The sequence below is a fragment of the Taudactylus pleione genome, unplaced genomic scaffold (assembly GCF_031769625.1).
Source record: "Taudactylus pleione unplaced genomic scaffold, aTauple2 ptg000332l, whole genome shotgun sequence".
NCBI lineage: Eukaryota > Metazoa > Chordata > Amphibia > Anura > Myobatrachidae > Taudactylus > Taudactylus pleione.
The window spans coordinates 894509-920751 of NW_028284733.1; the positions used below are offsets into that span (position 1 = coordinate 894509).

Genomic DNA, 26243 nt, shown 5'->3' on the forward strand with positions numbered 1-26243 from the left:
GGCGTCTGGATTCTGACTGTTGGATGCTGCTGTCGGTATTCTGACCTCCGGGATCCCATATCCAACCGGATCCTAGGACTGTCTGTTACCCATCATGTTTCTGCAATCTAGGAAAAGAAACTGCTGCTATAATCAGGGGTACAATGAATGTGTGTATTGGGGAGGGTACCCGGGCCTAGGTGTTCAGGAATACAGGAGATGTGTCACCATGTTGTCACCAACTATGCCAATACACGCCTCCCTCTGAACACACTCCACGACAGGGTGTAGCTTTGCCCCCCTCATAATGATGACATTCAGAATGTCAAAATGGACTTTATGTCGACATGGTCATTAAGGGCCATATTCAATTAGGCTGTGAAAGCAGGTTATCGACGATGACGTCATTTTTGGCCGTTTTCTCTTATACCCATATTCAATTTCAAAGACTTTTCGCAGGTGAGAAAAGTCTTTGTCAAAAACCGGGGATGAGTTTTCACCATAGAATAGGTGGCGAAAAAAAGTGCAGAATTGCGGTTTTGGGGTGCAGACATAAAAAATAATTGCCTGCACCCCTGGGAATGGCCCCTAAAAGTAATCTGTGTCAAAAATTTTTTAAAAGTTCCATAGGACACTCCAAAAGAAGTGGTTTCGTTTTGGGGGCAAAAAAAAATTGGGGGACAAACTTCTAAACTAGCGAAATAGACTCCGGGGGGGGTTCCCAAGTATGCGGCAGTTGTGTTTTTTAGAATGCGGTTGGTTGCGGCAGGTAGATTTTTAATGATTTTTAAAAGTGCACTTTAGGGTCTTAAAAATATGCTTGCACCCATTTTCATGTACCCCAAATTTCATGGGACTAGTTGTTTTCCCCCCAAAATTTTGCTAAATGCTATTCTTCACCACATTTTCAAAGACGAACAAAAGCACCTGTAGAGACCGTTTAAAAACCCAAATACCTTTAGCAGGCCAATTCAGGGGTACCCATAGTGGTCCCCCATGTAAGACCATCTTTTGGGGGTTGACAGGCTGATTGCCCCAAAAGTGACAGGACTTTACCTTTCCGCCGGGTCCCGTTTTCACCGATACCAAATAGAATACGGGGATACGCGGGCACGCACCTGATACTTTATCCCCAGAAAAAGCTCAGATTAGAGGCGAAAAGTCAGTTGCCGGACTTTTCGCCTCTAATTGAATATGGTCATTATGTCGACATTGTGCATGTTGACAGTCACATTGTTGACAGTACAATCTATGCTAGATATAAGGTTTGGTTTAGGGTTAGAGTTGGGTTAGAGTTAGGGCTTAAATAGTGAAAAAACTCTATGCCGACATTGTGAACGCCGATTGCCAAGTACCCAGGCCTGCTCCATGCGGCTCCTGACTATAATCATAATATCATTTCCTAAAGTGTCTGCATTATTTCTTCCGTATTTGGACCAGAAATTTTGCAAGATAAAAAGATTAATATATGGGGGCCTATTCATGATGTTAATTATCGAACCCCGGAAAGTCCCAATCTCTGACATCTGATCTCCAGTGACGGTAAAGAAAATGTAAAATGTGACAAAATCCCCCAAACAGGAGAGAATGTGGAAATCTGCGCTGCCAGTAAGGAAACAAACAGAAGGCGCCAGGGACTATCAGAGACATGACCCATGGTGTGACCCCTGGGCCGGGACCTGCCCATAAATACAGGTCTGTCCCAGCAGGTGAAACATCATCACTCTCAGAGACAGAACACACTGGTGACCATTCCACAGACACAGGGATAATGAGAGCCTTCACCCTCTGCGTGCTCCTCATCCTCTCCATAATCAGCCATAGGAGCCTAGGGGTCTCCCTGAGAGGGGTAAGTCATATAGAGGGTATGGGGTCTCCTTGTTGTACACGTGTATTACCTCTCAGTGTTTATGTTCTGTTATATGGTCTGGGTTATACCTCCCACCTCTATTATACAGACTGTCCCCCTGTTATATGGTCTGGGTTATACCTCCCACCTCTATTATACAGACTGTCCCCCTGTTATACGGTCTGGGTTATACCTCCCACCTCTATTATACAGACTGTCCCCCTGTTATACGGTCTGGGTTATACCTCCCACCTCTATTATACAGACTGTCCCCCTGTTATACGGTCTGGGTTATACCTCCCACCTCTATTATACAGACTGTCCCCCTGTTATACGGTCTGGGTTATACCTCCCACCTCTATTATACAGACTGTCCCCCTGTTATATGGTCTGGGTTATACCTCCCACCTCCTTTATACAGACTGTCCCCCTGTTATATGGTCTGGGTTATACCTCCCACCTCCTTTATACAGACTGTCCCCCTGTTATATGGTCTGGGTTATACCTCCCACCTCCTTTATACAGACTGTCCCCCTGTTATATGGTCTGGGTTATACCTCCCACCTCTATTATACAGACTGTCCCTCGGTTATATGGTCTGGGTTATAGCTCCCTCCTCTATTATACAGACTGTCCCCCTGTTATACGGTCTGGGTTATACCTCCCACCTCTATTATACAGACTGTCCCCCTGTTATATGGTCTGGGTTATACCTCCCACCTCTATTATACAGACTGTCCCCCTGTTATATGGTCTGGGTTATAGCTCCCACCTCCTTTATACAGACTGTCCCCCTGTTATATGGTCTGGGTTATACCTCCCACCTCTATTATACAGACTGTCCCCCGGTTATATGGTCTGGGTTATACCTCCCACCTCCTTTATACAGACTGTCCCCCTGTTATATGGTCTGGGTTATACCTCCCACCTCCTTTATACAGACTGTCCCCCTGTTATATGGTCTGGGTTATACCTCCCACCTCTATTATACAGACTGTCCCCCGGTTATATGGTCTGGGTTATACCTCCCACCTCCTTTATACAGACTGTCCCCCTGTTATATGGTCTGAGTTATACCTATCACCTCTATTATACAGACTGTCCCCCTGTTATATGGTCTGGGTTATACCTCTCACCTCCTTTATACAGACTGTCCCCCTGTTATATGGTCTGGGTTATACCTCCCACCTCTATTATACAGACTGTCCCCCGGTTATATGGTATATGGTCTGGGTTATAGCTCCCACCTCTATTATACAGACTGTCCCCCTGTTATAACCGAACCTTCCCGTCCTCCCTTCCTCCCATACCATCCGTCTTCTGGGACTCATGTATAGTTGTGGGTGGATGAATTCCCCCTTTGACTCCCAGAAGTCTTCATTGGACTCCTACAGGTATAATAGCATCTTCCCTGTATATACATCAGATTTTACCACACACTGGTGTCCATAAAACTCATATTTGGTCTCCGATAGTCACTGCGGGCTCATGTGTCTATGACTGCAGGATAATTGACTTTCTTTTTCCTTTCCCTTTCAGAATGAAATAGTGAATTCTGCAGATCATCTCGCCCAGTCCCAGGCAGAGGACTCTAATGTACAGGTGAGGGGCAGTTGTTGTAACTTTAAACTAAATAATCATCTCTTCCTGGAGAAGTAAACTCTTTAGCAGTGATGGAGGAAGATGACCCCCATTATTATAACGTGCGTGGTTATATGTGAGGCGTCTGATTTAATGTGTACATGTAAGAAAGCACCGAGGTTATCGCCCTGTGTGATACAGGAGAAGGTTTACATTTATAATTTTTAGTAAGTTATCATGTTAAAGGGACAGTGGGCCTGATTCAGAGCCGGACGCTATTTGCGGACGGTCGTTCTGAAAAAGGGGCCAGATATTTAAATTAAGCGCCTGCAGTCAGACATCCATTAACTCACTATGAGTACATAGCTGCCCGCTGTAGACCCCTTTATCGACGCGAGCTGCCGACACAGCTGTCAGCAGTAGTATACTAATGAGACCCATAGGGGTAAATTTACTAAAGGCTGATTTTTTTGAATAGATTTCAAATCGATTAACATCAATGTTGTGTTTCTGGGGCTAAATCCCACATTTACTAACAGACAATTTTTATTTGTTTTTTCAAATATTAATAAATATGTGATTTAGCCCCAAAAATACATAGATTAAAATTGGCCTTTAGTAAATATAACACCAAGGGCGGGATGCAGCTACGGGAAAAATGTGGTCAAACCCATAATAATGCAAGTTTGACCGCAGTTCTCATATGCACCAAGCCACTTGGTTGCGGTGGGTAACGCCATCTCCTGATCCAAACGGATCCCTCCCAGCAACCCCTGCGGCACCAGCTTCCTTCCGCGCATGCGGAGACGCATGCCAGAGGGGTTTCTGGGTCATAGGCCCAGAAGTCCATCATTCGCAAAGGACCGGTCTTACCGAGAGAGCTGTCCTTTGTGATTTTTTTCATGCATACTGGCGTAACATGCGAATGCATTGCGTGATGCATCCCGACCCAAGAGCGCTACAATTGCTATAATAGCTGCCGTCATTATCTCACATCTTTAGATGCTGAACCGTATCTGTAAATAATCTGCCGTATTTGGGACAATGCTGTAGCCGGTCTTCCATCTCCTATAGATGTTTTTGGATTACACTGGTTTTTTTTTACAAAAAATAAATAAAAGCTGCTCCCAGCGATGTTTAACCACATTCCCTGTGTATAAGGAAAGCTGTAATACAGAGAGGTGATGCAGCCGGTGATTCTTTCACTTCCTATAGATGAATCTGCTTCTTATCTCTGCATTGGGGGAACCTTTATTAACCCCGTGATATCTCTTCCCTCTAGGAGTCTCACATCCGGGACAGGCGACACATCGGACTGGGCATCTGCACCTACTGCTGCAAATGTTGTGCCAACAAGGGGTGCGGGTACTGCTGCCGGACCTGAACCTCCCAGGGTGGCAAGGCCTCTCAGGACTCACAAGTTACAATGTCCTCTTATATGGGGACACAATGGACGCCCCGGATGCTATACTATGAGGGAACGTGCCCCTTGTGCCTCACATAGCCCAGAACACCTCTGAGTGGGGGGAGAGACTGCATAAAGCCTTTGGGCACACAAGGAGTTAATGTGGTTTTTCATGTTATTTTCCTGTAAGACCCCCGGTCTCTCCGCATCTACCCAGCTCTCTATTTATTAATGTCACTGCTCTGCTTGTTTGTTATTTCTTTTTTTTTATAGGAAATAAGTAATTTAAAATATATATATATTTAGCTGCAGCATTAATATAATAACTTTCATTGACTTGGGGAGTAGATAGAAGAACTTGTCACCTCTGTAACCGCATCCTCCATTCTTATACAGACTATTAAAGATTTAGAACATAAATGATGGTCCCCCTGGATCTTTGTAACTATTACCAGCTAATACTGCCCACCTAGCTACTGCGGGTGTGATAATGGGCGTGGCCTATAGCTCCTCCCACGTCATTATCACGTGATGTGTAATATATTTGTTATATAAGCACCCTGATATACTGTATAATGTTTTATGTACATTAAGTTATTTATTTTGTATATCTTTGAACAATTGCAATGTGTAACTCTATTTTGTCCTATTTAATAAACTGGTGGCACTTCACACTCAATGTGTGGTTGTCCTGTGTATTGTATGTGTGATACAGAAAGATGAGCAGAATACAGATTAGTGTATACAGACACCACTGTGACAGGTACAATCATCCCACCTGTACATAGCTGGTTGCTCCCACATATAGCACATTAGGAAGTTGGAGAAGGTCAGCAGGTCACACTTGCCTACTTTCGAAAAAGCATTTCAGCGAGATTGTGAGAGTGACAACCATGAGCGCGGCGGTAAAGTGGGCGTGTACTGCTACATCTGAGGGGCATGTCCTAAACCTGACTTACTGTACATCCAAATGTAAACGAAGCCCAAACTAGATGTTGTTACTTAGTAAGACCTACCTTCAAATTACAATAAGTGAACTGATTAGTCCTATGTAGTGCACATTACTTAAACCCCTCACCGGTGATATTTGAATTTGGAATAATAGCCAATGAGGTTTGACAATATAATATCTTGTGCGACTGAATAACAAATATCGCTCAGTAAGATCTACTTTGTTGATGAAAACATCATTGTACCTTATAACCAATGCAGGGAAATTATACTGATGATCTCACTTGAATGTATATACTGTATATCTTATTTCTTTTTTTTGTCCAAGTATATAACAGCTACATAATGGGGGATTGCTTGGCTCTTCAGGGAGTCAGGGAGGTTGCTACTATTTCAGGGAGCAGGGCCATAACTAGGGTGGTGCGATTTGCCATGGCACAGGGCCCTGCAGGGGGCGCTGTTTGGGCCTGCATTTTTTTCTGTTTATAACATACTTACCGACATGCCGGCAGCTTTCTGGGAGCAGCAGGAGGGGATCTGCTGCTCTCCTCTTCGGGGGCGGGGTCAGACGATAGACTTCATTAGGCCACGCCCCCTTTACAGGAAACACCTACAAATTGCGGGTCCGTGAGGAGGGGGCAGGGCTAAATTACACCATTTCCACCATTTAGCCCCGCCCCTTCCCTACGGACCCGAAAATTCTGGGTAAAATCTCCCCATCCTGCCCACTTCACTATGAAGCCCCAAGCTCCGCCCCCAAATTCACATCATTTACAGGCCAAGCCCCTTTTTACCACGACCCTCCCCCCCACCAAGTCCATAGGCGTTATGGCGTATCTGGCGTTACCCTCCGCACCGATAATAGGGTGGTCCAGGGCTTAGTACATATGGAAATGTGGTAAAAACCTAGAAAAACTGGGTTTTTACTGCATTTTTCCTTTAGTACATTCCGCCCATAGTAAGATAATCACTCTATAACTCTGGGGGAGATGTAAGAAGAGATGGTAAGTGCCAAATGCACTATTATAACCAACGCTATTTGACACTTACAACGTACATCGTTATGTATGACAGCAGAGAACGTGGAGGAAAATCACTTTTCTCTACATTAGCTACAAACATCTAACGATATCACCATCAATTTGTATTGCGATGGAAAATCATTCAGATGTGATAAAAAAATAAGACCATTTTTGTGGCTTATCGTTTTTACACATAACAACAGGACTACTGGCCTATATGTGTGCTAGCCTGTGGCAACTTCTATGGGGCTCCGGCTGGGCGCGAGATCTGCATGCGCAGTGAGGCCGACCGTAAGGTAAGCTCTAGACTGATGCGCTGTGGATCTTAGAGGGATCGACGGAGAGGGGTGTTTTGTCTCCCCCACTTTGTGGGCAGATATGTTAATGCATTTCGCCATTATTGCTTGCTGCTTCGCATCATTAAGTATTTTGGGGGATGTACTTTAGTAGCACTTATGTCGCTATAGGTCTCCCTGCTTTTTATCAACGTGGACTATTAGGCACATAAAGGAGCATGTGGGGGGTCTGATTGGCACATGCTATCTAGATAACTAAAGCTTCTGAGGGCCTAGGCGTCCCTCTGGTCCCTGGCCATTCACTTCAAATTTCTCACTCTGACCACTGTTTATGACGATCAGTTGGGTATGGGATACCGGCAGTTGGGATGGCGGCTGTCAAAAGACCAACAGCGGCATCCCGATGCTCAGTATTCCAACAGGGGTCAGGTAAGTATCCTAAGCCTCTCCCCTTAACCCTAACCCACCCTACCCCGCACCCTAACCCTCCCGGTTAGTGCCTAAACCTAACCCTCACCCCCTTCCCCCAGTGGAGGCTAACCCTCACCCCCCCCCATCCGCAGCCTAACCCTAACCTCCCTCCTCCCGCAGCCTAACCCTAACCCCCCCCGGGTTGCCTAAATCTAACCCTCCTGCCCCGTGGCTAACAGCTTACGGCGCCTGCTATACATACAGTCTGGATTTCGAAAGCAGGCATCCCAATGGTAGATATAATAACTACATCCTGATGGGGGGAGTGTGTGTGTGTGTGTGTGTGTGGGGGGGGGGGGGTTACCACTGAAACCCCAATATGCTGCACAAGATCATTAATGCTTGATCAATCCTGCTTTGTTTGTGAGACCAGAAACACCAGGTTGTTCCTATGTAAGAATTCAGAACAAAATGATCTCCAGCTCTTTATGATCAGTAACCTACAAATGAATATACATTAACAAAAAAGGTTCATAACCTCTCATTTGTAATTTTTTCAATTCTATCTGGGTAACACAATACATACAGTACACTCTGTAGACAAAAGTAATTGGACACCCCCGCATAAACAAAATGCCTACCATTGCACACGAGTTCCAAATGGCCACTAATGTGGTGGTTTTGACAAGAACACTTGGTAGGGAAGCCCATGCACTTGCAGTTCTATGGAAACAACAAATGTTATTATCAGGACGACAATGCCACCTGTCATGTTTCCAGGGCGATGCTGGACTGGTATACAGAAAATTCTGTAACCTGGATGGACTGACCAGCTTAGAGTCCAGATCTTACCCCCACTGGGGACCTCTGGGACGAATTAGACCAACGGGTGCATTCTAGGCCAACTCGACCTTCTTCAGTATCACAGTTGGTCACTGTACATAAGGCGGAATGGCAAAACATACCTCCTGCTGCTGTCTTGTGGACAGTTTGCCAAGAAGGGCGTCTGCAGTAATCAGTGCACGTGGTGCAACTACAAAGTACTGACGTCACTAACATCTCAGTGATGTATTTGCTGTCATTGTCCAATTACTTTTGTCTATATAGTGTATATTCCCAATGACTTGGTCTATATAAGAATGGGCCCTCTTTATCCTAACTTTGGCCCTGCTCACATCTACCCTACTCACACCTATACTACCCACACTAATGCCACCACATATCTACCCTACTCCCACCTATACTACCCACACTAATGCCCCTCACATCTACCCTACTCCCTCCTATACTACCCACACACGCAGACATCGCGATAAATGGAACAAAAAAAACAGCAGACTGCAAGGACAGCATGTAGACTCCTCCACATGTCACTATTATGCCATCAGACTCCTCCGCATACCACTATTATGTCACCAGACTCCTCCACCTGCCAATATTATGCCATCAGACTTCTCTGCCTGCCACTATTATGCCATCAGACTTCTCCGCCTGCCACTATTATGCCATCAGACTCCTCCGCATGACACTATTATGCCATCAGACTCCTCCACATGACACGATTATGCTATCAGACTCCTCCACATGACACTATTATGTCATCAGACTCCTCCACATGACACTATTATGTCATCAGACTCCTCCACATAACACTATTATGCCATCAGACTTCTCCACCTGCCACTATTATGCCATCAGACTCCTCCACATGTTACTATCATGCCATCAGACTCATCCACATGTCACTATTATGCCATCAGACTTCTCCACCTGCCACTATTATGCCATCAGACTCCTCCACATGACACTATTATGCCATCAGACTCCTCTTAATTACACTATTATGCCATCAGACTCCTCCACATGACACTATTATGCCATCAGACTCCTCCACATGACACTATTATGCCACGTAAACTTCTATTTTGTCCATATAATGAAGAAAAAGGGGGGGTGAATAGGTAAAGTGGAAAACCTTCTCATAATAGGTGCGCGTACTAATATTAAACCATGGCTATTTAGTAAAAAGTTTTATTTAAAAAAAACACAAAAAAACAAAGACAACAGGTATCTATGAGAGAGTTCAAATTATTATAAATGGGTGCCGGTTGGTCCAAATAATGAATGGCTGGTAGACGCTGGAGTATTTCCCAGAAGTCCACAGATCTGTGTCTTTTGCAACAGTTGTGTCTGGTTCTTTATGCAAATGGCACTGTAAAGCCCTTCTACATCCACGCGTCCAAATGTGCAAGGCATGAGATGCCCACTTTCAGCGTCCATAAACACTGAAATACCACTTGTCGCGTCTTTAGATGCATCATCGTCACACCATCGAAACTTGTACCAGAACTATGGCAGATGCTGATTATCCGTCTGAATTTATTATGTGAACAATTCTGTGTCTATGAATGTAACCACTATCAGCGACACTTCCATGTAACACGAACTCTACATGCTTCTATTTAACCACCAGAACTTACCTCCCATTCACCACCCAGGAATGCCCCATACATTTCTGCTACCGTGCGTCTAAATTCGTACTGTGGCTCTGCACAAGAAAGATCAGGACGCATGCCAGATCCATGTGCAGATGAAAATTGTTTCTCCGCTGCATCAGACAGAATCAGGTCCAGTGTGATATAGTACCGTGGGTTCAGGATGGCCGTCTCCAATGCCGGGGTGGGCAAGCTTATGCCCTATCAGTGTAACTATGAAGAAGGCATGTGCCACTGGGAAGTGGAGGCACGTGATGGTGTGAGTAGCTGCCAAGTCTGGCTGACAATCGAAGCAGGGGCCCCTGGACTGCCAGCAGAAATTGTGAAGACCAGGCCCGCCAAGAACCGCGGCGGGCCCGGGTAACAGGGGGCGTGGCCTAATCGTGGGAGGCGTGGCCACACCCCCTTCAGGAAAAAAAAAAATTTCAGTGCCGCACTGGCGAAGGGGGCGCTCTGAGCCCCCTCAGCCCGGCGCAAGGCCAGGGGGGGGGCGCGATCAGTGTGATCGCTCCCCCCCAAAGGCATAGGAGACTACTGTGACTGCTGCTCATCAGCCACGAGCAGTCTCCCACTGCAGCTCAGCTCACGCTGTGTGCTGGGCTCCTGTGAGGGAGGGGGCAGCGGGCCCGGGTAATTTGTACCCGCCCCACCCCCCCTCTCGGCGCCCCTGGTGAAGACCAGTACAAATTAAACTGGCAGGGCCCCCTCTTTTAGCTCGGCATACCCCAGGTCCAGACCTCGACACCCCGCTGTATTCATACATACACACACTAATATGAGGATAAGGAGGGTTCACTATATACGTAGGGCCTGATTGAGAGATGGACACTAATGCGATTGCAGCTGCGATTTTGCATGGAACGCGGTTCCAAAGCCCACCCGAGCATAAGGACGCCCACTGCTGCCTTCTCATTTGCGTACAATGTCGCTTACCTGCGTAAATATTGGTAACAACGAGGCACATCGAGCACCATCATGACCTTGCGGCAGTTCTGACCAGCCGCAGACTCGGCAGCTGTCCTGGCACGCAGGGGGCTCTCATGCTACATAGGTGATTGCAGGGACTAAGGGGTCTATTTACTAAGCCTTGGATGGATATAAAGTACCAGCCAATCAGCTCCTAACTGTCATGTCACAGGTTGTGTTTGAAAAATGACAGTTAGGAGCTGGTTGGCTGGTACCTTATCTCCATCGACTATATCTCCATCCAAGGCTTAGTAAGTAGACCCCTAATTTATGCACGCCCATGTGACAGCGTTTTAAACGGTCAGACACGCCTGCATTTTTCTAACCTCCCCGTTACCTCCCTAAAACGCTGACAACCTGTCACTTACTTTGCGAATGGTTCATCTATAAGTGCAGAATCAGAAGCCAATCTCAGCACGTGCGCAGTGCGGCTTTTACGCTTGCGCAGTAGCAAACAATCGCTCGATCTGCGTAAAAATCACAATTTTTTAGAATAGATTGACACCTTATACAGTACATAAAGTATATTGGGAATCCTTATATCTAGATATGGTGCTTTCTGTGCTTAGCAGCATTGAGGTACATCTGCATGCATTCAACATTGCAATCTCACCTCATTCCAGGGCAGCACTTTTAACCACCATTAGGATCATTATCAGCAGCCAGGGCTGCCATCAGTAATGATGGGGCCCGGGACTGACAAAATAGGCAGGGCCCCTTCCCTTAGGTGGGGGGTGGCAGTTTGCCAGAGGTGGGCGTCGCTGTGGATAATGTGGGTGAACAGCATGATGGTGAGGGTGAGGGTGTGAGAGCAGGGTGAGGGTGAGTGTGTGAGAGCAGGGTGTGAGTGTGTGAGAGCAGGGTGAGGGTGTGAGTATGAGAGCAGGGTGTGAGTGTGAGATCAGGGTGAGGGTGAGTGTGTGAGAGCAGGGTGAGGGTGTGAGTGTGAGAGCAGGGTGTGAGTGTGAGAGCAGGGTGAGGGTGAGTGTGTGAGAGCAGGGTGAGGGTGTGAGTATGAGAGCAGGGTGTGAGTGTGAGAGCAGGGTGAGGGTGAGTGTGTGAGAGCAGCGTGAGGGTGTGAGTATGAGAGCAGGGTGTGAGTGTGAGAGCAGGGTGAGGGTGAGTGTGTGAGAGCAGGGTGAGGGTGTGAGAGCAAGGTGTGAGTGTGAGAGCAGGGTGTGAGTGTGAGAGCAGGGTGAGGGTGTGAGTGTGAGAGCAGGGTGAGGGTGAGTATGAGAGCAGGGTGAGGGTGTGAGTGTGAGAGCAGGCTGAGGGTGTGAGTGTGAGAGCAGGGTGAGGGTGAGTGTGTGAGAGCAGGGTGAGGGTGAGTGTGTGAGAGCAGGGTGAGGGTGTGAGAGCAGGGTGTGAGTGTGAGAGCAGGGTGAGGGTGAGTGTGTGAGAGCAGGGTGAGGGTGTGAGAGCAGGGTGTGAGTGTGAGAGCAGGGTGTGAGTGTGAGAGCAGGGTGAGGGTGTGAGTGTGAGAGCAGGGTGAGGGTGTGTATGAGAGCAGGGTGAGGGTGAGTGTGAGAGCAGGCTGAGGGTGTGAGTATGAGAGCAGGGTGTGAGTGTGAGAGCAGGGTGAGGGTGAGTGTGTGAGAGCAGGGTGAGGGTGTGAGTATGATAGCAGGGTGTGAGTGTGAAAGCAGGGTGAGGGTGTGAGAGCAGGGTGAGGGTGTGAGAGCAGGGTGAGGGTGTGAGAGCAGGGTGAGGGTGTGAGTGTGAGAGCAGAGTGTGAGTGTGAAAGCAGGGTGAGGGTGTGAGTGTGAGAGCGTGAGTGTGAGAGCAGGGTGAGGGTGTGAGTGTGAGAGCGTGAGTGTGAGAGCAGGGTGAGGGTGTGAGAGCAGGGTGAGGGTGTGAGTGTGAGAGCAGGGTGAGGGTGTGAGAGCAGGGTGAGGGTGTATGAGAGCAGGGTGAGAGTGTGAGAGCAGGGTGAGGGTGTGAGAGCAGGGTGTGAGTGTGAGAGCAGGGTGTGAGTGTGAGAGCAGGGTGAGGGTGAGTGTGTGAGAGCAGGGTGAGGGTGTGAGTATGAGAGCAGGGTGTGAGTGTGAGAGCAGGGTGAGGGTGAGTGTGTGAGAGCAGGGTGAGGGTGAGTGTGTGAAAGCAGGGTGAGGGTGTGAGTGTGAGAGCAGGGTGTGAGTGTGAAAGCAGGGTGAGGGTGTGAGTGTGAGAGCGTGAGAGCAGGGTGAGGGTGTGAGAGCAGGGTGAGGGTGTGAGTGTGAGAGCAGGGTGAGGGTGTGAGAGCAGGGTGAGGGTGTATGAGAGCAGGGTGAGGGTGTGAGTGTGAGAGCAGGGTGTGAGTGTGAAAGCAGGGTGAGGGTGTGAGTGTGAGAGCGTGAGAGCAGGGTGAGGGTGTGAGAGCAGGGTGAGGGTGTGAGTGTGAGAGCAGGGTGAGGGTGTGAGAGCAGGGTGTGAGTGAGTGTGTGAGAGCAGGGTGAGGGTGTGAGAGCAGGGTGTGAGTGTGAGAGCAGGGTGAGGGTGTGAGTGTGAGAGCAGGCTGAGGGTGTGAGTGTGAGAGCAGGGTGAGGGTGAGTGTGTGAGAGCAGGGTGAGGGTGCGAGTATGAGAGCAGGGTGTGAGTGTGAGAGCAGGGTGAGGGTGAGTGTGTGAGAGCAGGGTGAGGGTGAGTGTGTGAGAGCAGGGTGAGGGTGTGAGTATGATAGCAGGGTGTGAGTGTGAAAGCAGGGTGAGGGTGTGAGAGCAGGGTGAGGGTGTGAGAGCAGGGTGAGGGTGTGAGTGTGAGAGCAGAGTGTGAGTGTGAAAGCAGGGTGAGGGTGTGAGTGTGAGAGCGTGAGTGTGAGAGCAGGGTGAGGGTGTGAGAGCAGGGTGAGGGTGTGAGTGTGAGAGCGTGAGTGTGAGAGCAGGGTGAGGGTGTGAGAGCAGGGTGAGGGTGTGAGTGTGAGAGCAGGGTGTGAGTGTGAGAGCAGGGTGAGGGTGTGAGTGTGAGAGTAGGGTGAGGGTGAGTGTGTGAGAGCAGGGTGAGGGTGTGAGTATGAGAGCAGGGTGTGAGTGTGAGAGCAGGGTGAGGGTGAGTGTGTGAGAGCAGGGTGAGGGTGAGTGTGTGAAAGCAGGGTGAGGGTGTGAGTGTGAGAGCAGGGTGTGAGTGTGAAAGCAGGGTGAGGGTGTGAGTGTGAGAGCGTGAGTGTGAGAGCAGGGTGAGGGTGTGAGAGCAGGGTGAGGGTGTGAGTGTGAGAGCAGGGTGAGGGTGTGAGAGCAGGGTGAGGGTGTATGAGAGCAGGGTGAGGGTGTGAGCGTGAGAGCAGGGTGAGAGCAGGGTGAGGGTGTGAGTGTGAGAGCAGGGTGAGGGTGTATGAGAGCAGGGTGTGAGTGTGAGAGCAGGGTGAGGGTGTGTGAGAGCAGGGTGAGGGTGAGGGTGTGAGAGCAGGGTGAGGGTGTATGAGAGCAGGGTGTGAGTGTGAGAGCAGGGTGAGGGTGTGTGAGAGCAGGGTGAGGGTGTGAGTGTGAGAGCAGGGTGAGAGTGTGAGAGCAGAGTGTGAGAGCAGGGTGAGGGTGTGAGTGTGAGAGCAGGGTGAGAGTGTGAGAGCAGGGTGAGGGTGTGAGTGTGAGAGCAGGGTGAGAGTGTGAGAGCAGGGTGAGGGTGTGAGAGCAGGGTGAGGGTGTGAGAGCAAGGTGAGGGTGTGAGAGCAAGGTGAGGGTGTGAGTGTGAGAGCAGGGTGAGGGTGTGAGTGTGAGAGCAGGGTGTGAGAGCTGGAGTCTGTGTACCTGATTAGTCTCCAGCCTCTCCTGCTCCTGCAGTCTTTCCTCTGCACCACATGCGGTGGCTGTAAATAGCTTCTCCGCCCCACAGCTGCTGCTCCCTCTCTCCCCAGCTGCTGCCTTCCTTGCACAGCCTCTCATGCTGCTCCTGCTCCAGCCATGCGGGACCCGGGGAGCAGGCAAAGCATTTTGAATATAGCATTGGGTCACAAGCCAATCAGAGCTTGCAGACCGACAGCCAATTAGGAGCTGCAGCTGCGGCCACTCCTGATTGGCTGCCGGTCCTCAAGCTCCGATCAACTTGCTGCAAGCTCCAAATTGAAAATACCGTCCGGGCCCGGGACTATAGTTCCGGCAGTCCCCCCCTGATGGCGGCCCTGTCAGCAGCAGCTACTTGTTATCTGGTGGGGGCGGAGCTTAGTCTGTATGAGGAAGTGAATTGGACCATGGGAGGGATTGGGAAAGTGCTCTGCACGGGGGGCTGCTGCCTGCACCCTCCACCAGCAGTCACAGCCAGTGCCAGATGAAGGTCCACATGGGCCTGGAGCTGAAATTTATGAAGGGCTTATTGTGTGCCGTGACAGTCACGACATTGTGACTAATGATGTTGGGGTGTAGCTTGCACAGGGGTATGGCTACCGTCTACCTTGAACCTCCTCAATATCCCTTCCCATCTTGACACCATTCACATGCATGTAGGCATTAATTATGCCGGTATGCATGTAGAAGATTGCAAAGGACAGCTCTCTCAGGAAGAGGGACTTCTAAGGTCTATGACCCAGGAGTCCCCCTGGCATCCTTCTTCGCATGTGCAGAAGGACGCATGCACCGCGAGGGAGTTCGGTCACACCCTCTTATATGTATCACACACAGTTATCTGCCCCACAATTTCTGATGACAGCCCTGAACACAGCCACCGATTCCCGACCCAGGTGTTACCAGCACACCTTCCAGTACCTTTGCAAGAGAGTTCAGCTGCCGGCGCAGGGTACATACACAGATCTCCCTGCTGCTGCTGATATTTGTTGCATATACACTACAAGTAGCGCTTTTTCTATACCATCAGTTGGTGATCTACACTGTCGGCTCCATGCTAGTATATGGCTGTTTTGACGGACAAATCCTACTGCATGTGCAGCTTCACCAGCGCTCTCCTACATCTAGGATCCCTCCCACAAAAAATAGAAAACATTGCCTTCTACTCTGCGATGACAAAACCGTCGACCATTTGGTGGTTAGCCATCCCTAATAAATACTCTATACTCTTACCACCTCATCTGTCATTCCTGGAGGCTTATGAAATACTGTGGGATGCGAGCTGCAGTCGTTATGGGAACCTCTGCAAGTCTTCATGTATTATTAAAGCAGCAATCATTTTAAAGGCAAAACTGGTTTTGCCTTTAAAATGATTGCTGCTTTAAAAATACGGGAAGAATCAAAGGCGTTCCTGCAGGGGCTGCAGCTCGCATCCTATTACATATCTCCCCAGGTCTCCTCTATATCTGGCTGTGCTGGATAACACATACACACCGTATTTTAAGCCCGGACTTGGGTTTCAAGTAGCAGATCCACAAAAAAATAGGAAAAATGTTTTTCTTTTATATAACAAAACAACACAATAAAGCATTTCTTTATTTTGTCCAGTACCACTCTTGGGGGACAATTCAATTATATGCAAGGGAGGCAAGTTGCTGTCACAATAGTGTACAAACACTGTAAACAGCAGCCATACATTGCTCCTCTTGCGGCCTGATCTCACCACTGGCCTACCTGATTTATTGTACGCAGCCCTGTGTGTTGCAGCATACTGCCCAGGCTTGCGGGAGTGAGTTTCTCTAATCAACCCCTTAGATTAAAAATGTACTAATCACTTGCTTCAGTTGCTCAATAAAAGCGATTACACTCATAAGCTTGCACTTACCTGCCATCTTCAAGTTCAGTAATGTTGCGGTGAACACGATTGTTGCTCCGTTCATTCACTGTGCTTCCGATCGGCCACTGGCAGGACAACTTCAGCGAAAGAGAAAGGGTAAGGTGGGAAGAACGGGTAGAAGAAGGTGCAGGGCAAGAAAAAAAGTTTAAGGGATACAGGAGAATAATGTGTGGCGGGGAAAATGGCAGAAGATGGTTGGGAGAGATAGATCCAATACTAGGGCGAAGCAGAAATGTGGGCACAAACAGGGCAAGTGCAGAGAGTATGAAATAGACAGAGTAAGAGCATAGGGGCTGGCACAGACAAGGGAATGGCGGAGACGCAAGCAAAGACGGGATGGGCAGAGGGGCAGGTACAAATATGAGAGGAGCAGAATGTCTGGCACAGATATGAGAAGAACATAATGGCTGGCACAGACATGAGAAAAGCAGATAGGCTGGCGCAAACAAGTATCGGCAGATGCTGATGTAGACAGTAGAAGGGTAAAGAGGTGGGCACACTACAGGTAAGGGCAGGGAGACTGTTGCAGAAGGGTGCCTAGCATTAAGGCTAGTACAGCCAGGATAGGATCATAATGGCTGGTTCAGACAGAACAGCAGAAAGAATGGTCAGAAAGGTTGGTGCAGACAGGAGAAGTGTAGAGAGAGTGGCACAGGCAAGAAAAGGGCAGAGAGGCTGGCATATGCAGGAAAAGAGCTTAGAGGCTGGCATATGCAGGAAAAGGGCAGAGAGGCTGGCATAGGTAGGGAAAGTGCAATGGGACTACAGTAGCATAGGCTGGAAAAGAGCAGTGAGTTTGGCTTAGTCAGGCAAATTAAGAAGAGCTAGCATAAGCAGGAGAAGGGCAGAGAGACTGGCATAGTCAGGAAAATGGTAGATAGGCTGGCATAGACGGGAAAAGGGCAGGAGGCTGGCATAGACTGGAAAGCGGCAGGAGGCTGGCATAGGTAGGAAAATTGCAGAGGGTCTAACATATGCTGGAAAGGGGCAGAGGGTCTAACATATGCTGGAAAGGGGCAGAGGGTCTAACATATGCTGGAAAGGGGCAGAGGGTCTAACATATGCTGGAAAGGAGCAGAGGGGCTGGCATTGGCTGGAAAAGGGCAGAGGGGCTGGCACAGTAGGAGAGAGAGGGGAAGGAAGTTACAGATATATACTTACCTTTGCCTTGTTCCATGTGCAGGGGAGCGCAGAAGTGTCCTTAGATGCTGCAAGCCAGTGGAGCAGGGTAGGAGGTGGGGTCATGAAAACCCCTGCAGAACTCCCTCTGCAGCTGAAGAGCTCCAGAAGCATAGTGGGCAGTGGGTGTCAGCGCAAAACATAGCAAAAATGAGCCAGTGCTTAGTTTACTTTCATTTTACACTATAAAAAAAGACCCCCCAAAAATCTGTACATCGCCCCCTGGTGGCTGCCGGGTGCACCTCCAGGCTTCAGCTAATTATACAAAGTTGTTTACAGCTGTACAGCACAGTCCGGGGACATAGCCAGACAGCTAATGCATTGGCCAAATGCTGCAAATGGTGAATGAAGCAGCATGTGCCCGTAACCAATACCACTTAACTGGCTGAACACTGTTCTAAATCATTTACAAGAAACCCGGTCCTGTCTGCTTCCAGGCATGGGCCTATTTTCATGGAAGGGCTTGGAGCTGCAGCTCCACCCGCCCCATTGTTAATCCGGCCCTGGTCACAGCACAGTCATACTGGGACTGTAATGTTCTGACAGGGACCCAGAACATTGCAGCGCCTCCCCCCCCGTTTGCGGCCCGCTAAGCCCCACCCCCTTGATGAAAGGGGCGTGGCTACAATGCAGTGGTGCCCTCCGGGGAATTACCCGAATCCCCGGCATCCCAGTCCAAGCCTGTTACCCCCCCCCCCCCCGAAAGTGTGTCTAAGACGCAGTGATCTGCAACTTGGATGCACCAGCAGACTGTGCTGATTAATTTGATATCCACGCTTGTTGCAGGATGGGGAGATAATACCGGGAATCACGGCACTGTAGGGAGGTGGCTGGGCTAAAATTAAGCGAATTGTGTAATTTTAGCCCTGTCCATTTTGCTGCTACAGGGACAAGGTATTAACAGACCCTCCAGCATGACCCGTTCCAGTAGGTACTAAATGCTCTGCTCCTGGACTTTCCTCTTAATTTATGATTGCAGACACCTGCGGTGAAACACCTGCCTCATCAATGACCTAGTTCAGCACAGGTGTCTGCAGTCATACATTAGGTGGGAAGTCCAGGAGCAGAGTGTTTTGTACCTAATGAAACGGGTCATGTTGGAGGGTAGGGGTATAATGACATGCGTGCCCGGCCCCAACCACAGAGCTGTCAGTTGCATCTCTTCTCCAGGCTTCTCCCAGAGAGGAGAAGGGAAAAGTACTGTACAGTAGGTAAGCATGGCTTACATGTCTGTTATACTGCACCATATGGTCTTCTAAAGCTGGCCACACACTAGACCAACTTTCATCCAAACAGCCAACTAGTTGATTGGTTGGATTGAAAATCTGGTAAGGTATGAAAGCAAATCACAATCAGCAATTTGCTCCCAAACGCCGGAAAATAGACAAAAACTTTTTTTTTAACAAATTGTTTAGATCAAACATTTAATAAACTTGTCTGACGTCCATTTCCATCTGTTTTCTGGCATTTAGGAGCAAATTGCTGATCATCAGTTACTCCCATACGTTACCAGATTTTCATTCCAACCAATCAACAAGTTGGCTGGTTGGATGTAAGTTGGTCTAGTGTGTGGCCAGCTTCACTCTTTCAAATAGAGCTTCTCTCATTGTGGAGTGGTCAGGGTTATACCAGAATCGGCCTGCAGACCAGTACCTACCTACCACTGTAGTCGCTGCGAGTATTCACTACTGATTATTGCACCATATCTGCGTTCTTTACTGTCTGTGCTCAAACATGAAATAGCCTTTGGAAATGAGTTTACAAAAATGAAATAGATGATTTACACACCAGCCACTGTTCTTTGGTTTATTTTACATACACGTTACTCTACACATTATCTCGAATTAACTAAAGTTAACAAACATTTTTTTTTCTACTGTATTCATTTTTTTTTTCATAATTATAGATCTCAGTGACCTTTAATACTGCAAAATAAACTTGTTTTAAAGCAAAAGCAAGGCAAAGACACAGACAGATTCTAAAACAAAAACAGATAAACTTTATTTTCTTTACTTTTTTTTGGCAGGACCTGCAGATGGGTGTTCAGTGGGCCTGATTCTGCAGGCATCGCAACTGTGATTTCGCACGCACCCGGTCAATTGTTTCGCACTGCACATGCGTACACATCGCAGTGCGCGAACCGGCTGCTGCGATCGGGCAGCGATCGCAGGGAGCACGCAGTCTCATCACACATTGATTGACAGGAAGTGACCGTTTGGGGGTGGTGACAGGGGGTGGTCAGTGAAACGCATGCGTGCCGGTGCGCTTGAACGCCATTACAGGGGTGTGCATAATTAATCCCCTGCTATGGACGATGCAGACAGAGCTCTAGATGCACACAGGAAGTTAGCTACTACAATAGCAACAATAACAAAATAGAAGTGACCGCTACATAGAGCACTTGTTGAGTTACATGAGTATTTATGTGTTGTTCTAGGTGATATCGACTCACTGCCGATGGAACAGATACTTTCGGAGGCACAACCTCGAAAAGAGCCTGTGGAGAACAATCGTACAGTAAGTGAAGAATCATTGTAACTTGTTAAAAGTAGACAAAAAATGTGCAGAATAATAGCGCCATAAAAGTAGATTGTCTTACAGATAACACATGTGCTTTCCAGGACAAAGGTACAATAGATGTAAGTAGTGTAAGGGATCCAGTCAGCCTGAGACCCCAGAACACATTTCTATGTGATGTAAATATTCTATAATTGGATCAGGAAAGAATGTAAAGTATTTTTTGTACTTACATTAATAGCCCCATACAGGGATCATGGAATGGGTATGCAATGCCGGCTGTCAGGATGCCTACTGTCAAAATACAGACAGTGGCATCTCGATGGTTGGTATCCGGACAGGGGTCAGGTAAGTATACTTACCCTCTCCCCTTCTCCCCCTAACCCTCCCCACCCCGCACCCTAACCCTCCCCATTAGTGCCTGAACCTAAGTCTCTCCCCTTCGTGCCTTACACTCCCACCCTAGGAGAGCCTAAACCTAACCTCCCCTCCCAAAAACTAACGCTAACTCCTCTATGTTACCTAAACTAACCCTCACCCTAGGGCTAATGCTAAAATAGGTGTCGGTATATCAATGCCTATCTTAAGTCCCTTGTCGGGCTTCCCCTGCCGGGATTTAGACCGGCAGCATCGCGGCCGCCGCTCTCATAACTACATCCCAGGGTCATGACTATGTGCCTGCAGACTGACAACTATAAAAAAAAATTTTATCTATTGGCGCTCGCCCATCTTTGACTTTATGCAAATGACGCTACTAAGTACTTCGATGGTGTACATCCATGCGTATGATGTGCAAGGACTGAGGCGCCCACTTGCAGCATCCGTAGATGCTGTAATACCGATTGGTGTGTTTTTAGATTAGGGATGTGCTGGCTCAGATTAGTTCGGATTTCCCACCAAATTCAGATTTTTCCCGCCAAAAATCAGGTCTCAGAAAGAGGCAAAACGTCATCTTTCATGGACTTTTGTTCAGGAATGACAAAAGGCCTAGGCTAAAATCCCAGACCCCAGTCCCATGACTTAGCCCCAAGGCCCGCCAAAGCCAGGCCTAATATTCCATGCCTCTTATCCCTCAGCAGAGAATGCTCTTGCACAATGCTTTAGCCTAGCCCCAGCCACTAGGCCTTAGCCAACCACACGTTCTATGATTCAACTCTGCTCTACACCACAGCAAAGCCGTAGATCTCTGCCCAGCAATATAGACCTAAACCAAACAGTATGTTTTACACCTGACCCCAGCACCAGGTACTTGGATGCTGCCCTCAGGCTTAATTAGTATAATTAATAACTATAACCGTCATGGAAAGAAGGGTTGGCTGAAATTTAACAGAAACAGGGCCCAACCAGAGCAAGCCTCCGTAATGACAGACTAGTGAGCACCTGGGCTGTGCACAGACAGGAGAATCAATCAGTGTGCACCTGACACTGCACACAGACAGGCAGTAATTCGTGCAGAGGCTCAGCAGCAACCAAGACTGGAACTGCAAACAATATGCTGCTAACCACAGATCCTAACAGGAGGAAGGAGGAGACTTCAGCGAACGCTTGCCCGGCGTTCACTCCGCACAGCATTGGCAGTGCGGCGGCTTGTGTCACTAAGTAGGCTACCACTAATCTCAGTGCTCCTTTGTAGTTTTTCCTCATTTAGGCTCTACTAAGAACAGTGGCCCTCTTGCCTGAGGGGGGCTGCCGCTGTGCTGGTCTGGGCGGCCGGGTCCTGGCACCTGCGCAATGGATCTAGCAGACGCTGGTACCGGCGCAAACGCATGAGCGGCAATGGTGCCGCGCATAATACCAGTTTCTAGGGACTGCATTGACTGCAGCCAAGAGAAGCTGTGTAGGGCTGCCCGAAATTGCAGCCCAGACTGGCAGCCCCAGCGGGAGGAGACACCTAAACCTGGGGCTGCCTGTCCTGTGCGTGACTGGTAGGTGAGGCTTCCAATGGGAAGCCACCTCCAGTCACAGTGTAACCAGTACAGCCACGGACTGCGCTGGCTCACTAAAGTGGCAGATTTTACGGGTTCTGCAGCCTCACAGCCCCTAGGTAAAATCAGCCACTGACTAGGAAGTAAAAAACTGTCCGCACATACTGCAATATTACCACAGAAATCATGGAATTCTAATAATAAGGAATAACACTGTAAATAATCTCTGGTGACAAGTACACTCCTTATAATAACCTTATAAATGACCTACATGTATATTACCAAATTATACAAAGACTGTTTCAATGTTTTATGTGGTTGAGACTGTGCAAATAATAAAAACATTATTACAATTACCAAGTCCAGTAGTCTTTAAAATGCAGCTAGTTTCATTCCCAGTGCATTGCAAGACATCGTCACTATTACACCATGTAGAGAGAACACCTCCCTCGCAAGTTGTGCAGTTCACTTCATTTGGCCGCGAGTTATCAGCGGGCACTGAGACAGAGAAGGTGAGAACATGCAACAGAAAAGAAAAAGACTTTTTAGCACTAAAGATCATAAAATTAAGTCATTTATAATTCTACTTGTCGCTTATTTTGACTGATATTAAAAAACTAAATATAACACAAACAGTTCTAAATCCAGCAGGTAATAATCATCAAGTATCTGTCAATCTAAACCTCGCACACACCGTATGTTTTCCTAAATGAGAAACCGGAAAAACTCAATACACATGAAACAATATCTTACAAAAATCATACCATTAATAATATCTGTATTCATTAAAAATCAGAAAAAAAGGCTAATAATTCTTTGCATCTGGATATATATATTGCTCAGTTTATATTGCATGGATGATTTAATGCATGGCCTAATTCTAATTCCTAAATACATGGCACACTATCTGCTGTCTTGGAGTTATCCTTGCTCCAACCTCTCTAACCACACATTGAGGGCTCAACCTATTGTACGCGATGTACTCGCGGGTGCGACTCATCGTGACAACGCCCGTGCTTGATGGCAGCCCTGATTCACATAAAAGTGCTCACAGCCCTATAGGGCTCAGAGCAAAATTAAGCTCGGGCTCGGAGCGGGCAGTGAAGGGTGCGAGGTGTGGTGCCATTGCTGGCTTTTTAACACCGTTGCAACCTTCTCACCCTTCTCATGGAATAGGATTGACCCCTAGGCTTAGTCTCACTCCCAGTCTTATCGCTTCCACCTTTGTAATATCTCAAAGATCAGACCCTTTGTCACCCTAGAGGCAACAAAGACCCTCATCCATTCACTGGTCATCTCTAGACTGGATCACTGCAGCCTCCTATTATCTGGACACCCTGGCTCACACCTCTCTCCACTTCAATCTGTCCTTGGTGCTTCTGCTTGGCTCATCCCCCTCTCCAAAAAAACTGCTTCTGTCTCCCCTCTTAACCAGGCACTTCTCTGGCTCCCCTTTCCCTTCAGAATCCAATTTAAGCTCCTCATAGTCACCTATAAAGCCAACACCCAATCCAATCCCACCTATACGTTTTACCTAATTTCTCTCCACACCCAAGCGCCAACTTTGCTTAGCCAATGACTGCCTTCTCTCCTCCCAGCTGATTACCTCCTCCCACTCCTGCCTCCAAGATTGTGCCCATGCTGTTCCCTACCACTGGAACTCTTTCCCCATCAGACTCTCTACTTCTCCAAATCTTAAAACAAGTCCTCTGTCACAAGCCCCCGCCGAGGCTTGTTACCTTCCGGCCGCAGGATCTAACAGCCTTCCCGGTCAAGAGGCAACGTGGATGCCGAACAGGGATGGCGCCTGTGGTTGTTGGAAGACCAAGACACCGGACGGTAGTGGTTGCTGCTGGGTCTGCCGGATAGATGTGCGGCATTCCAGCTGTCAGCCATCAGCCAATCTGTGCACCCACAGCCCATTGGTGGAAACAGAGCTGTAACTAGATCTGTGTCAGAAAAAGCATTGGCACCCCCCCCCCACCATTTTTCAAATAGGGACATAACACACGCACCTGATAAAGGGTCATGGCCTCATAAGGTAGAGCCTTGGAAAATATGATTTGTCCCTTCAATGATGAAGGTGTACCTATACCATTGTACCACTGTTATCCAGGTGTCACTGCCAAATACAGTGTGAATCCAATGGCTGCATTGAAAATAATTATGCAGTATAACGCACCAGCTCTAGATGTAGGTGAGTGCTGGTGAAGCTGCACATGCCAGTGTAGATCACTGACTGAAGGTATAGAAAGAGTGCTACTTCTAGTGTATATTTAGCAAATAACAGCATCAGGGACATCCCTGTATGTACCCAGCGCCTGCAGCTGAACTCACTAGCAGGGTACTCAAGGTGTGTTGGTAACACCAGGGTCTGGAATTGGTGGCTGTGTTCAGGGCTGCCATCAGAAATTGTGGGGCAGATAGCTCCATGTGTAAGGTGACTGCCATGTGAGAGGTGATAGGTTTGAGTCCCAGGTATGACAGTATTTTGAAATGTGTGTTAAATAAAAGAGGAGGTGACGGAAGGTATTTGGGGAGGTGGCCAAATGGAGGCTGAGTTAGCCAGAGAGGAGATAGGGGCGGTCAAGAGATGCCAGGGATAAAAAAAAAGGAGGAAGCTACAAGTGAGAATGATTATAACCAGAAAATTGACAGGCCAGAACAGCGCCCTGTGCCCTGTGGAGCCCTGTTGCGTGGCACCTGTCGCACCACCGTAATTATGGCCCTGGGTGGAAGATCTTATATCAGTCTGACTGGAGCGGTGCCACATTGCCGGTGATAGTTTACACCTTGTGTGTGAATTCTGATTCCTGTCAGTCTGTCGGTGTCTCTGTTTGCTGGTATCCTGCCAGTTCATTACTACTCTGCCTTGTCTGTTTACCTTGCCGTTCTCTGCCAGTCCGAGATCCGCCTCAGCCTGTGGCCTAGTCGCACCTTTGGCATTCTCCTCAGAGCAGCAACCTCCATCTCAGCCCTGGTGCAATCTGCATTTGCCGCTCATGCCATCTCCATCTACGGCATCTGCCTGTGGCCTAGCTTCCTTTACCACTATGTATGCACTGCTGCCTCAAAGGTCGCACCTCAGGCCCCAAAGCCACACTTCAGCCCTCAAGGCTGCATCTTAACCCTCCAGGCCACATATTGACCCTCAAGGCTGCACGTCTGCTCTTAAGGCTGCAACTTGCTGTACAAGTCGCATCTCGGCCCTCAAGGCCGCACCTCGCCACAGAAGTCGCACCTCGTCATTCTGGTCACTATACAGTGATCTTTCCAGCACAGCAACTACCATTGTGACCTGTGCCAGCCTGTAACACCCATCAGCCACTATACATATAGTGATCCTCTATATAGCCAGGTAAGCCCTTACTGTCCCGAGTATTAAGACCAGGCGGCAACCCAAGTACCGGTGAGCATACTAGCTCTAAGGGAAAGTCGGGGGGATGTTCTTGGTGGAAGACCTCGTTAGAGTGGCTATAAGGCTCTTACACGGCATCGTACAGGGGATCGTAACACTTCTTTAACAAAGGCTTCCAGCTCTCATCCTAACTCAACCTTCCATTCTCCTCCCTCACTTTCTCTCCCCTCTGTCCCACCTTTCTGTCTGTCTACCCAGACCCTCTAGACTGTATGCTCTCACAAGCCGGGTCCTTCTTTTTTGTGCTTCTCACCTGCCCACATTGGCACCAAAGCTCAAAAGGCAGCACACTTCTGTGGGTGCTGTGACTGCATATGAAATAATGTCTATATAGCTTGCATGCCATGTTCTGCAATGTTTTGTTTTGTAAAACTTTCACATTCCTTTTGTCTCCTTCTGTTTTGTTTGTACTGTTCATGTTTCCGTATTTTCTAAGGCACCATATAAAAGAAAGTATAATAAATACTGGTCTCCAGGAGGACGCATTTGCATGAACAAGCTCTTACTGAACCTGGGGCCTGATTCAGGTTGGATTGCATGTCTGCGGATGCACGCACCCGGTCGATGTTTGCGTTCTGCGCATGCATCACACTGCGCTTGCAT

The 26243-nt window shown here is 48.3% G+C and overlaps 2 protein-coding genes across 2 annotated transcripts in view; one reads left to right on the forward strand and one right to left on the reverse strand.

Annotated features, from left to right (window-relative positions):
- Positions 1-1750: 1750 nt before the first annotated feature.
- LOC148509064 (hepcidin-1-like) lies at positions 1751-4793 on the forward strand. Its single transcript, XM_088443639.1, has 3 exons — positions 1751-1828; positions 3368-3430; positions 4692-4793. The coding sequence occupies exons 1-3, from the start codon at positions 1751-1753 to the stop codon at positions 4791-4793; spliced, it is 243 nt and encodes an 80-aa protein (XP_088299765.1).
- Positions 4794-7900: 3107 nt separating this feature from the next.
- LOC148509065 (phospholipase A2 inhibitor gamma subunit B-like) overlaps positions 7901-26243 on the reverse strand; it is a 30916-nt gene continuing 12573 nt past the window's right edge. Inside the window, exons 5-9 of the mRNA XM_088443610.1 lie at positions 22580-22720; positions 20173-20277; positions 17763-17809; positions 16590-16678; positions 7901-7994 (exon numbers count right to left, since the gene is read on the reverse strand). Coding sequence (XP_088299736.1) covers positions 7901-7994; positions 16590-16678; positions 17763-17809; positions 20173-20277; positions 22580-22720 — 476 coding nt within the window. The remainder of the gene's footprint in view (positions 7995-16589; positions 16679-17762; positions 17810-20172; positions 20278-22579; positions 22721-26243) is intronic.

Bases quoted from the DNA above. Each gene is read 5' to 3' on its own strand.
- LOC148509064 (XM_088443639.1), top strand. From the start codon at position 1,751: ATGAGAGCCTTCACCCTCTGCGTGCTCCTCATCCTCTCCATAATCAGC. The intron at 1,829-3,367 runs GTAAGTCATATA...TTTCCCTTTCAG, and splicing joins TAGGGGTCTCCCTGAGAGGG to AATGAAATAGTGAATTCTGC. The intron at 3,431-4,691 runs GTGAGGGGCAGT...TCTTCCCTCTAG, and splicing joins CAGAGGACTCTAATGTACAG to GAGTCTCACATCCGGGACAG.